General features: G+C 50.3%; 1 protein-coding gene across 1 annotated transcript; it reads right to left on the bottom strand.

The window, feature by feature from the left end:
- Positions 1 to 8,825: 8,825 nt before the first annotated feature.
- APCDD1L (adenomatosis polyposis coli down-regulated 1-like) lies at positions 8,826 to 12,786 on the bottom strand (the record flags this gene model as incomplete). Its single annotated transcript, XM_010148196.1, has 2 exons — positions 8,826 to 9,590; positions 12,298 to 12,786. Coding segments are annotated over 2 exons (1,254 nt in total), but the record flags the coding sequence as incomplete, so codon positions are not given.
- Between the last annotated feature and the right edge of the window lie 4 nt (positions 12,787 to 12,790).

Below are 12,790 nucleotides of genomic sequence, written 5' to 3'. Positions count from 1 at the left end.
ACTGAAGGGAGACAGAGCGACGCAGTGTTTTTTTCAGAGGCTGTAAATACGTTGATCTCACTAAAACTGTGTTATCAGAAGAGCTGAATTCCTAATTTGCTTTAAAAAAAAATGAACTTCTTTGAGAGCCCTTTGTTTGCTGAAAAATGGCCTCCGACAAGCTGGTTTAAAAGAATGGCTGTCTCTGTAGGGTAGAGGGGGAGGATTGAAGCTTTAAACTGCTCTCCTGTGCGTAGGTCGGGGATAGCGTTCCAGGCTGACTTCACACGCGGTGACTTTGCTGGCACAGGCAGCTCCCAGGCGAAGGCCAGCAGAATGTCTTTCCTCCTTCCAGGCTGCAGTAGTTGCTTCTTGGTGATCTCTGACAACTTGGAGCTTTAAGTCATTTGTGAGCGAAGTTGTTCCTGTTGTTTGCCCTCCAGGATTAGAAAGAGGTCCCGGAAAACCCTGTCAGGCTTTGCTGGATGCCTTGCAACCTGCGGTCAAGGCCAGCAACGCGGGGACCTTGGTTAAGGCTCACTGCTAAGGTCTGTAGCCTGTCGTTGAGGCTGAGCCACACCACCAGCCCTAAACGAGGCAGTTCCTTTAACTGCTTATGTTTTGGGACCTAACAAAATTCTGAGGTCTTTCCTAACCGTTTCTGACAGGAGCCTGAACAGACGGTAGCGCTGAATTGTCTGGGTAACGCTTTGCTTTTGCTGAGCTCAAACTGAAATGACTGGTCACATGCACTAGAAAGGAATCTAAGGATGGTTTTTTCTTCCAAGGCTCCTAAACGGCCAGTCTGTACATACATTGTAAAAACACACTGGAGTGGTGTTCTTAATCCTGGATCCTTTGTACGCTGTTCCTTACGTGATGACACCAGAGCAGATGTTGTCGTGAAGTGTTCCTGGAAAGTGAGTTACCCTGGAGGGCTCTACGTACCTCGGGGAGTTGTGCACCAGAGAGTTTCTAAATAAGATCATTGCCTGGTGTCCTCACACCACCTCCGATATTGGGAAACCGATACATGATCGTAGAATTCAAGTTATGGCTCAAATTATTGTCCTTGCTGTTGTTTGAAGATGCCCACTGGCACGTACAGGTATTGTTAATGGTTAAGCAGGCGAGGCTGCTAGGTAATCTTCGTTTGGTGGAGCTTTATGCTCCTGCCTGCCTGGGAAAATTTGGTATAAACAGATACCCAAGAAGAGAGACCCAAGAAGAGAGATCTGGGAAATGGATGGAAAATGGTTTCTAGTATTTTCATGTTACCCACACCCTAAAGCAGATCACGCGTGAACGACTGGAACTGCTGCGCGGCGCCAGCAGCCTGAGTGGTGGGTGCACGACTGAAGAGTTGCATGCACGAGCTAGGCTCCCGGGCGGAAGGTGCGGTTGGCCTGGGGGTGGAAAAGCAAGGTAACGCGGCGTGCGTCGCGTTGGGGTTGATGGACCGCCGTGTAATTTGCTAATAACCCAGGATCGTAAGAGCCTGCTGGCGGTATTCGTGTTCCCTTTTTGTCCTGAAAGGCTGTTAGCGGCGGGGAGTCGGAACCTTGCAAACGGCTGGTTTCTTCTCACCAATGAACTGTAAAGGGGTTCCTGCTGTAATCCTGACTTAGCAGTCAGCCTGTCTGTGCAGTGCTGTGCACACAGAACTGGATCGTTGCAGTCCCAAGATCCTTGACGTTGCAGTTGCATAAGGAAAGCAAGCTCATCCTTTCTCTTCAGAAAACGCGTCTGACGCTTTCCTCTCCGAGCTGGGGTGCCTCCTTACTTCTCGGGCACAACAGTAACTTGACTGTGGTATTCTCTCTTTGAAACTATACGTGCCTTGCTCTAAATGATGTCCTGAAAGGCCATGTCCCGACTTCTGTTTTCTATATAAAGAGACTGAGGTAAAAACCCCTCGGTTTGAAGTTAAAGAGGATGTAATTCGTGTTTGTTGTGGCTGTGTTACAGCTGCAGTAGTGCTTCAGGGCTGGGGAGCTGCTTTTTCACTGCTTGAAAATGGGTTAGCATCCATTCCCCAGATCCTCGCGCCAGCAAGTCGAGAAGGGGCAGGGGGTGAGGGAATTTCAGCGTACGTACTTGAGATTTTTTTTTAGTCAGAAACACTAATACAAGAAAAAGAAAGTGGTCTGTACGGGAGTGAGACTACTTCATTACCATATGTGGAAGTTACTGTTCTCTGTAAATCAGCTAAGTTTCTACAAATCTAATGCACTGTTTAGAAAATACTTGTGTAAACCAGTATTTAGGCATTTTAGAAAGAAAAGCAACTACTGAGCAAGGCTGCTTGCTCACAGTGAAACCCAGCAGTTTGCTAGATACACTTCATTAAAGGAGGACAGTGGGATACAACGCTGGTATAAATTGTCCATTTCAGTTAGATAAACAGTGGGATTTATTGTCCAAGCAGGGCGGTGCTGATCCTTTACCACGTCCAATTAAGATTTCTTTCTGTTATGCTGACAGCTTGGTATATACTGAATCACTTTGTCTAACGGGTGTCTATGCAAATTTGACATTACTCATTGTGCTGTTATTAACTTTTATTTTGATTAGCTTCAGAGGACAAAGTAATTGTGTGTTTCCACTACTCAAATCTGCTTAACTGTAGAATCTGCTTGGTTCATGAGTGGGTTGGTTGGGTTTTTTACTGGATAAATGTAGATTATTTTTTAAAATAACACAAGAGCCAGCCAGAAATCCCTCACATGGAATATGCCAATAAGCATGCACTTGCACTCCTCCCAGATGACTACATACCCGTCGTTTACTCCGCCGTTTCCTGTGGCTTCATTTCCTTTTGCAGAACTGCTTTCACACTTGTACTCTGAAGAGTAAAACTTTTGAAAACTTTCCTAAACTTCCACGTAGATCCTCCTGCCTCCCCGTCCAGGCCTAAGCGTGCCCCGAAGCTTCTGTGTGAGCGAAAACTGCAAGAGGGAAGGCCGAGTCTTTCGGCACAGAAACAGGGCTGCTTTTCCTTGGAGCAAATTTGAACTTTGGGTCTTTCCTCCTGTGATCTGTCATTAGAGAACGGCCTTTTCCAGATGGCAAAACAAAAGAAGTTAAGAAAACAAATGTATTAAGAAGCACTAATTGAAGCCGCATATTGCAAGTTGACGTTACACATCTGGCGTTTCTGTTTACGTTTCTGCACCGGCACATTTCAGTCCTATTTAATAACTTCCTAATTTTGTGATTTTTTTTTTCCAAGATTCCGAAGTGCCTGTGAAGAACGGAAGAGCAGCCCGTAGTCAAGTTTTGTTCCCAGTTTAGCTGGGCTTCATTTTTTTAATAAAATCTTTTTCTTCAGTGGATAAACTCACAAGATGAGAAAAGCTGCTTGAACTCCCTCGTGGCTGAGTTGGCAAACTTCCCACACACAATCATTCACCCACAGCTACTTTCTTAAAAGACCTTTATGAAGGCTGTGCAGAGCACAGCACTCGGAAACTGGGGAAGGGCAAAACCCAGTTAGCGCACTCCCAGTCTGGCCGTGCTTCGGGAGCGCGTCGCAGCATCTGCTGGGGCCGAGCTGAGCCTGCCCGGGTATATCAGCTGCCCAGCCTTGTGTGCCTGTGCCCGACCTTGCGTTAAGTCTTTAAAAGTTGAACTTCTAACGTGGCATCACGGTACGGGGTGTAGCCCACGCGTGTGTGTCCGGACCGAGTCCTTCGCGGTCTGCGTCTGGACACCCGTTGCTGACCGAAGCACGCGGTGTAGTGGGGAGCGAGCGAGCTGAAGCAGTGCGTTCGGCTTTCGTGTTTCACTGGCAGGTTGTGATTGGAGCCAGGACTTGTTTCTCCAGTTCTGAGCCCAGAAGAGCGTTTCTGTGAAGGCTGCAGACTCTCCAGCCCAGTTTCTTTCCTGATCTATTCTGCCTGAGCTCTCAGATCTCGCTCCATTCCCTCCCTCAGCCCTTTGGTTCAATCCAAGTCATCCTTGTTCCCTCGCTGTTCCTTGGCAAAGGAACCGATGTTCAGCCAAGCGTCTTTAAATGGCTTTTCTTCTCTGCTGCCTATTTATTTCCCATCTCGGACTCCTTCTTCCCATTGCCTTTCCAGTCTTGCTCTTCCCGAGCTTCTGGCCCGTGGGAGCGCTCTGGCTGCGCCCGGGCTGCCTGGCAGAGCACGCCCCTACCTTGCGTGTCTAACTGGTCCCAGATGCCTTTTCCCAACCCAGGGAACCACTCACCTTTCTGCTTCCCCTCTGGGAAAATCTCCTCCTCCCTCCTCCTCACCCTGCGGGGTTTGGAGCAGTGACTTGTCAACCACCTCCTTTCTGTCTCCAGCCTTTGTCTGCCGTTTCAGCACATTTATTTATAGCAAGTAAAGGCTTCTATATTCAGTGTGGATTGGTTAGCAAAGGAAGCACCCGCTCAGTGCTGCTAATGTGTCCAGAGTGTTTTAAAACTTCGGTTTGGTTTGATTCAGTTCAAGCATTGTTTGGGAAATCTAGCACGCAGAATGCGTTCTGAGGTATTTGAAGCAGGGAGGCGTGGAGATGGCTGATGGGAAAAATAAGTGGCGATGAACGGAGCTGTGAGGAGGAGGTCAGCCCCGCCACACTGCCCAGCAAACTCGGCACGGACTGGAAATTTTTGCGCCCGCTGGAGAAGCAGAAGATTGCAAAGGCGACTCGTCCGAGTAGCTTACGGTGTTAGAGAAGGTACAGCACACACTCAGCTCGGCCCTAGTGCAGGAAGCGACTGATGTATTCAGAGCATTTGAAGATTATTTTGTTCTTCTCTGCCTTTTGGAGTGCTTAAAAATGATTGAACTTTCTGAAAGTACTAAATAAGAGGTGAATGGGGGGGAGTTTTCCAAGGCACGTGCCTGTTACTGTTGACTTTCAGCTGGTACGAACCTGCCGGTGCATCTGTGAGCCCATTTTTTTTCTTCACAAGAAAGAGGGATCTATGTATTTTACCAGGGAAAGGAACCCATAGTCAGGACGGATGTTTGGTGTCAGTGTCCTGGACCTGTTCCTCTAGTGCAGCGTTAGACATGACACGTGAGGTTACTTGGCTCTGTTGTATGTCGGATAAAGATGAGTGAATCGCAGATCTGGAAGCTGGTGGTCACCGTGGATCCCTGATGACGGTCAAGCTCGGCGTGCAGCCACGCAAGCTGCTAACGAATGTAACCGGTGCTTCAAAAGGGCATGGCTGAGCAAATTTCATATCGAATCTGGTAGTGAAGAAGAAATTAGATGGAAAACTGAATTAGAATTGGCAGTTTTCTAAGTGAAAGCTATCCAATGGCCAAAAAAACAGCAATTTTGCAGTCAAGAAGGGGGACAACTTGGGCTAACCGCCCATCCTGTTCCGGTGATTAAATGAAGGGAAAAATTAGATGTAAAGTAATATAAAACAAATAAGAGAAAGGGAAGCAGGCAGCAATCAGCTCAAAATGAGAGTGAGGAAGTGCAGAAAATTAATCAGGAAATAAAATTGCATGGGTCGGAGTGCTAGGAGCAGGTGATGAGCTGCAGGTGAGAGGCAATCTCTGCCGTAGGATAAGGTGCAGGTGGCAAAACTGTTGATGATGATGTAAGAGAACTGGAAAGGTGATGTCATTCGTTAGCAATGCTTAATACTAAAAATCAGCGGTTTAAAGTTCAGTAGGTCTAGAGACCTTGTGTCAGTGTTTGTACGGGAGGTGCCCGGGGCAACCACTGTCCTGCCGACGAGGATGGCAGACGTGACAGGAGGCGCCCGGTGAAGTGTTGAACGAGCCGGACGCCTCCGGGAGAGGTGAAAAACGAGATGAATGTTAACGAAGGATCGCGATGTGTAAGTCATTTCACTCTGTCTTTGGTTTTCTGTTGTCTTTGGGATTAGAGTGAACTGAGCGCATCTGGGCCCCTGCAGATTGTGGTGGTTTCTGACAGTCACGCCTTTTAGAAGGTTGTTCAAGGAGAACCATAATGAAATGGGGATGTGGGACTCGATACGGTTCAGTGGTTCCGGATCACTGGTGAAGATAAATCCAGAATCACGCTGATAAAACGGTTACATGACAGATATCCATACTCAGGAGCAGGGTAAGAGCTCCCCACGTGTTCCCAGCGCAGTCCCAGGGTGAAAGACTAACGAATGTGTTCTTGGGTTTAGCTGCCGTCCGCAGCAAGTGGTTGTGCTTCCGTATGCCTCAGCTGTGAGAGCTGGGAATTTGGGATGCATTGCGGATATTTACATTTGAAATGAGAAGCTGAGTAATTGGAGTGGATGCAAAAAAAAAAAAGGTTCAGAAATTACTGGTGGAGTGTGAAAATGCCTTAGAGAGGGCGAGAGAGAAACCCAGTCGGCTGAGTTTTGTCTACCGAAACTCAGAACATCCTGATTGCGGTGCACAGGTCCCTTCACGGGGAGGGAGTACTGAACGCTGCAGCTCTCGGGCCTCACAAGGAGACAAGGATCAGTGACTGGCGGTCAGAGCCAGGCAAATTCAAATTGGGAAAAGGCACAAGTCCTTAAGAGAGAATAACTGTGTAATTTAGGAATGTGTCTCCAAGAACTGTGAGCAGAACAATAAAAGTTACGCTATTTATGCAAATAGCTTTTCCATGGCTTTTTCTTCTGTCAGAAGTCTACGTAAAGGGGAGGAAGCAGAGGGGACAGAGGCACCTGCTGAGCTTTCCGAGGCAGGTCTAGTCAGTGTAGCCCATCCGCTGCACAGAGCCATGGGGCTGTGGCCACGCATCCTGTGCTGCGGGAGCCGAGCGGTGGCTGACTGCGGCGGGGGGCGGGGGGGCTTCCTGATGCCGCTGGCACACGCAATGCAGGAGTACTTGATGTAACTTCCTACGTGGTGCTCATCCCATCACCACCCTGAAAGGATCAGTGGTCTTGGGGAGGTTTACACCACGCGGTGTCCGAGCATGGGCTGAGTTAATACCCTTCCACACTCTGTACATGGAAAAGTATCTGCAAACAGATCTCTCTCTTGGGGGTTAATGTAGGGCAGGAACTGCCTTCCCCCTCCTCCACCCACCCTCCAAAGGCAGCACGAGGCTGTTCCCTATTGCCATGGGCATCTTTGGGTCCTGCGGAAACCTGGAGCTTTGCTGCCTGGAGTCCCGGAAGCCTTTCCTCCAGGGTGCAGTGGGTGACCGCTCCAGCACGGTGATGGGAAATGGCTCTCCCCAAGGAAGGGTTCACGTGAGGTGGAGCTGTGCAGCCCCAGACTTGCCTAGATTCATAATCTGTCAACGGGAACATCCCAAAGGAGATGCCAGTTCTCCAAGATGCACTTCCAGTCCTTCAAACATTTGCCCGTGGATGTCCACGCAGCAGCAGACACCACCATGCAGCAACCCTTGGGCACAGGGAGGACCCTGGAGAAGTCTCCTTCTCCACCGACTGCAGAGGGAGCTGAAGGCGAGGCGGCCGAGCTTGGCCTTTCTGCGCGTCGCCGTGGAAGTGTCACGTTCACGGGTATGGTTGATAATTTGATCATGCCTGGAACGTGTGAACGTGCTGACAACATTTATGTCACAACTGTATGAATTTAATGAGCATCTCGTTTGACTTATTAGTAATGTACAGATCCCCCAAAAGTATTTTTACGTTCTAAACCCCATAATTTAGCGAAGTTCGTAAATACAGCATTAGGAAGGTAGCTATTGCATAGCTGGTTTAACAAAACATCCTCTGTGAGTAAGATACATAGGCTTGTTCGGAGCGGGTTTATCTACTGCGAGGAGGTCTTCTCCAAGTAAGTTACATGCTTCTTAGCTGCAGCAGACCAGGAATAGAATTTGAGTTTGTCCTTCTTGTCAGCAGAAACCAGTCTGACCTGACTGCTGTCTGGTTTGAGTATCTCCACAGCCCGTTGTTTTGAGGTGGATTTATAAAACATCTTCACAGGAAGGAGCCTGGAAGGGATGCTGTGATTGAAAGCAGAGCTGGATTAAGCACTGGGACGCCAGTACGCCTACTGGAGAGGGGACAGTGAACATACAAGGCCTGAGAAGACTCGGAAGCGATCGGTGCGTGGCGAGTGGCAGTCCCGACTGCCTGCCTGCTGCGCAAGGTGGGCAGCGATGCGGGGACATCGCCGAGGTACCACTGCGCAGGCCAGTACGGTACTGGGAAAGCCAGAATAATGCAGCGGGGCTGCAGTGCCTGCAGCTAGGTAACGCTGACAGTTGGAGCGGTTGTGCACAGAAGCCTTTTCCATTTACTGGATCTTCTGTGACCAGGGTCAGGCATAACGGTCTGTGGAGGTGATGCTCCGCGAGGGCTGCTGGTCCGTACCTAAGCGGAAGGTTGTGTGCGTACGAACGCGCAGAAACACGAGAGAGCCGAGAAAGGCCTGATTAACCGTGCCCTTAGCGAGAGCCCGTGCTGGCTGCGTACTGCGGGCTGACTGCCGATTAGACTGGCACGAGCAGCAGTAAGGAGTGTGATGGGAGGGAACGTAACCTCAAAGAAACTCGGGAGCCGACACTTTGGATGTTGGAATTACATCTGAATCAAGCTCTTGATTAAACCTGAGCCGTGTCAAAAGCTCAAAGCAGCAACCGTAATTGATGTTTCTTTCCCTCCCCCCACATTGCTAAATTATCTATCGCAGCGTGCAGCGCGTCCCTGTCGCTACGTGAAATTTGTAGGCGGACAAGAGGGGAGTTTGGGCAATAACGCCGCAGGACACGCAGCGTGTAGCCAGGCAAATCTTCTTGGCTCTGTTCACCGTTGTTGGGTGTTTTTAAAAAATGTTTCCAAATCTGAGTAAAACTGATTCCAGATGTGCTCATCTGAAGGATATGAAAGCCATGTCATGCTAGCACCAAGACTGAATTCTGTGCTGTACCTGAACAGACAGCTAGTCCCATCTTACAACCAGCACTGCTGTAAGCAATAAAAAGGCCCCAGGCAAAGGTTTTAGTGCTTCATTCCCATTAGCATCCTTTTTTCCCAAGTATTTTAGACTAACATAGTTAGAGAATTCCCCCGACGCTCCCGCACACTGAACCAGAGGTGCCTGATACGACGTGGGTCGCTTGTCGGGGCTGTCGGGACTGGATCCGTCTGTGGGCCTTTCGCCGATGTACAGCAGGCTGCGGTCTTTCGCGTCTTGCTCTGTTTTGAAAAGTTCGTACTCGGTGTGGGGCAGTTTGATGCCCAAAGCCAAACATCCATTTGTGGGTGTTATATCCTGCTCTACCCCAGCACCCCAGGAGCTTGTCAGCCCACAGCTTCCAGGTTCTGAGGAGTTCAGCATCATCACCGTCACCTGGTCCATCGGCGTCACCCGAGCCTGCGTGACTTTGAAAGCCAGCTCTGTCCCACCTCTCACTTTGGAGGAGGGGATGCCTTGGGTGTAGTGCCCAGACGCGTAGATGGTGAACGTTGGCTGCTTGCAGAGCGGGTCAGAGTAGTGATAGTAATAACCTTCCCAGGAGTGGTTGTTAGCATGGAAGATGAAGTACCGGGTAAGGAAAAGCACGGCGGGCCGGACCTCGCAGTGGGTGCTCACCCAGCTGCCGCTGAGCTGCATTGGCAGCTGAGCTCTGAGGGGCAGTACGGGGGGGTGGTGCTCATCCGCTCTGTATACGATCCCACAGGCCGGGCAAGGATGCACGTGGTGCTGCAGAGGACAAAAACAACATTTTGGTAAACGGATGGGCAAAAAACCTGTTCAGAGTATTTTCAAAGCTGAATCATAGGATCATAGAATCATAGAATGGTTTGGGTTGGAAGGGACCTTAAAGACCATCCAGTTGCAACCCCCCTGCCATGGGCAGGGACACCTTCCACTAGACCAGGGTGCTCCAAGCCTCATCCAGCCTGGCCTTGGACACTTCCAGGGATGGGGCATCCACAGCTTCTCTGGGCAACCTCCCCTCTCCCGCACCAGAGTGTTCAGGAACAGTGAACGTGGCCCAGGATGCTCAAGCAGACCAGTGGGATAAAGCGCTGCCCTGGCTCTTGGCTGTTCCGCAGGCGGGAAGGAGGGAGGTCTGTGCCCTGACGCTGCCCTCTGCCCTGGCCAGGGATGGGCTGCGGGCAGGGTAGGGGCAGAGCTGCTGTCTGGGCTGGGAACACTCCCTTGGGCCATCCAGGTTGTTCCCCCACGAGTTTCCCACTGCAAGCAGACACACAGCCCCATGGGCGAGGATGAGGCTGCCGGGAGATGTTGGCTACAGCCCCGTGTGTCTACACCACCGCGTTTCCACACCACTTTGGGGAAAACAATGCCGTCTTTCAGCCATGAAGAGGCTGTGACACCATAGCGTGGGGAGGTGTCTGTGGCTGTACCACACTGATGGTGGCCAAGGCAGGGTACATCCTTCTCCCCCCTCGCCCCCTTCCCACCACGGCCATGCGGAGCCCCTGCATTTGCCCAGCAGCCAGAATGGGCACGGCACCCGCGACGGGCAAGAAAAGGACCTGCTGCCTTTGCCTCTCCGCCTGTGCTTCGTGCAGAGCTCGGGGTCAAACCAGCCCCGCAGCCCATCCAGCCCCAGCGGGGTTTCTGTGCAGCCTGGAGCTTGTTCTCCTACTTCAGGTATCAGAACTGATTTATTTTTAAGTAACCAGGGTTTGAACATTATATCGTTTTCTAGAACACGAGCTAATCTTTACAGAACCGTCGTATGCAACGAGGTTAAATAACTCGGTAGTTAACTGCAGGGTGGGTAATTTACATGCAAGTTGATTGGAGTCTACTGTAATTTAGTCATTTTCAGCTTGCTTTACTGCTACTGTCACGTTAATGAGTGCTGACAGTACACAGTACATTACGGCTAAATAATCCCAGCAGTTGGCAAATATATAGGCTCTCCTTAGACAGGAAATTCTTTGATAATGAAAGGTAATTTGGGGAGAATGGGTTTCTTTAAAAGAGATATAAATTTAAGGGGAAAAGAGTGATATTTTCATAAAGAGGGTTAAAAACAATTCCTGGCATAGCTGTGTAACCCGCCCCAGCACAGGCAAATGGATGTTAGTTCAGGAAAAAAAGCAAAATCCTGTGCCCAATAAAATTATCGCTGGAGACACGGAGCCAAAGCTGTTCCTCGCTTAAACCAGTCGTGTGAAGCTATTTCTAATGTATGGCAGCTTCTAATTATCGCCAAGTGGTGACATCATGTGCCGGCCCATTGGAGAGCTGTTAGCTGATTAATTACAGTGCTGTATTCAGAGAGTGAATTTCTGTATCTTTAGGTTTGGTTTTAAATTAACTTCTAAAAGTGTTTATGTTTACCATCTGGTTTTGCTCATATATATGGTTTTGGCCCAAGATAACACAAGTTTAACCAATTTGAGAATGTTACTTTCGAGGGGGGGAGGGGTGTTGCTCTGCATTTTTCAGAGTTCAGTTGGTGTAGTTTGGGGTGTGGGGAAATGTTGCTCCCAGATAATTTTTTTTTTTTTTTCAGTTAATTCAATTCTATCTAGTAAAGTTCAGGGAGGTTTTGTGCACCCCATCTCACTGCTCAATCACTTCTGAATTGATTAGCTGTGATTAGCTGTGAGCAACCTGGTCTAGTGGAAGGTGTCCCTGCCCATGGCAGGGGGTTGGAAATGGGGAATTGATTAGCTGTGATTAGCTGTGAGCAACCTGGTCTAGTGGAAGGTGTCCCTGCCCATGGCAGGAGGTTGGAAATGGGTGGGCTTTAAGGTCCCTTCCAACCTAAACCATTCTATGATTCAGACAGAAATGTGCTTTCCTGGAAATGAGAGGAGAGGAGAGGAGAGGAGAGGAGAGGAGAGGAGAGGAAGACCAAATGTCCTAGTCCGTTTTATTTACGTCAAAGTGAAAGTCTAATTTCTGTGTAATAACATAATTGCATTCAGGGCAGCTTCCTCTTCTAATGGCATTACACCGAGGAGCAATGATTTAATGGCAGATGTTACTTCCTCGCCCCTCTCAACATGGAGGACAGGACCAAGAGCGAGAGGGGAAGAAGACAAACGACAGAGCAGGCAGCCTGTAACTGTGCCGCTCGATGCTTTCACTGACTTCAGTGCAGGAAACTAGGAAGCTGCATTTCCTAGGAAAAACCCAGAGCCAAAGAAAAGCCATTAACTCCAGGCCCCGCCAGCACAAGCTTGTTCCTAGTGTCGCTTTGCCGAGCTTCACCCACCCCAGTCCCACGCTCTCGGTAAGGGAGAGAGCGAGCCCCACGTGCCGCAGAGCACCCAGGCAGCACCCTGGGGACCCGCACCCCCTCCTTGTGTCCTGAGGAGCGGAGGGGGCCAAGCGCAGGCGGGCAGCATTGGAACAGTAAGGACGTAACACGCCGGGCACAGCTGAGTGGATAAGAACGGCGTGGAGACATGGTCCTTACCACAGCGCTCTGCAGAGGCCGCTGATAACCAGTGGGTCGGTAGTGGAGTCTCTCGCCCCACTCGGTGTGAATGTCCCCCAGGTACAGCTCCTCCACCAGCCGGCTCCCGCTCTGCTGCGGCTGCAGCACGGGCTGGTAATGCTGCTCCACGCGCACGAGGCTCAGCTCGTGCATGGCGAAGCCCAAGGCGGCCGTGCAGTCGCGCTCCGTCTTGGCGCTCAGCAGTTCGTAGAGGGCTCCGGGAGCCCACGTGCGCCCCGGGGGCAGGAACCCGTGGCAGCCCTCGCCCGAGGTCTGGTTGATCCAGGAGGCCACCTCCCGCATGGCTTTCTGGCTGTGGTTTTTTTGGAGGTGGTAGTCTGCCTCAGTGGCCCCACGAGTGATCCAGGAGGCCTGGCGCAGCCGGAGCTTGCCCTTGATGACCAGCGAGTAGGAAGGGTCGTGGCAGGAAGGGTCCCAGTAGTAGAACTGGTAAGCTTTGAAGAGGCGGTTG

This window comes from Eurypyga helias, unplaced genomic scaffold, assembly GCF_000690775.1.
Source record: "Eurypyga helias isolate BGI_N326 unplaced genomic scaffold, ASM69077v1 scaffold22773, whole genome shotgun sequence".
In the NCBI taxonomy this organism is placed as follows: Eukaryota; Metazoa; Chordata; class Aves; order Eurypygiformes; family Eurypygidae; genus Eurypyga; species Eurypyga helias.
Note: the sequence above shows the minus strand (reverse complement) of the source record. Positions and strands in the feature narration are given on the sequence as shown.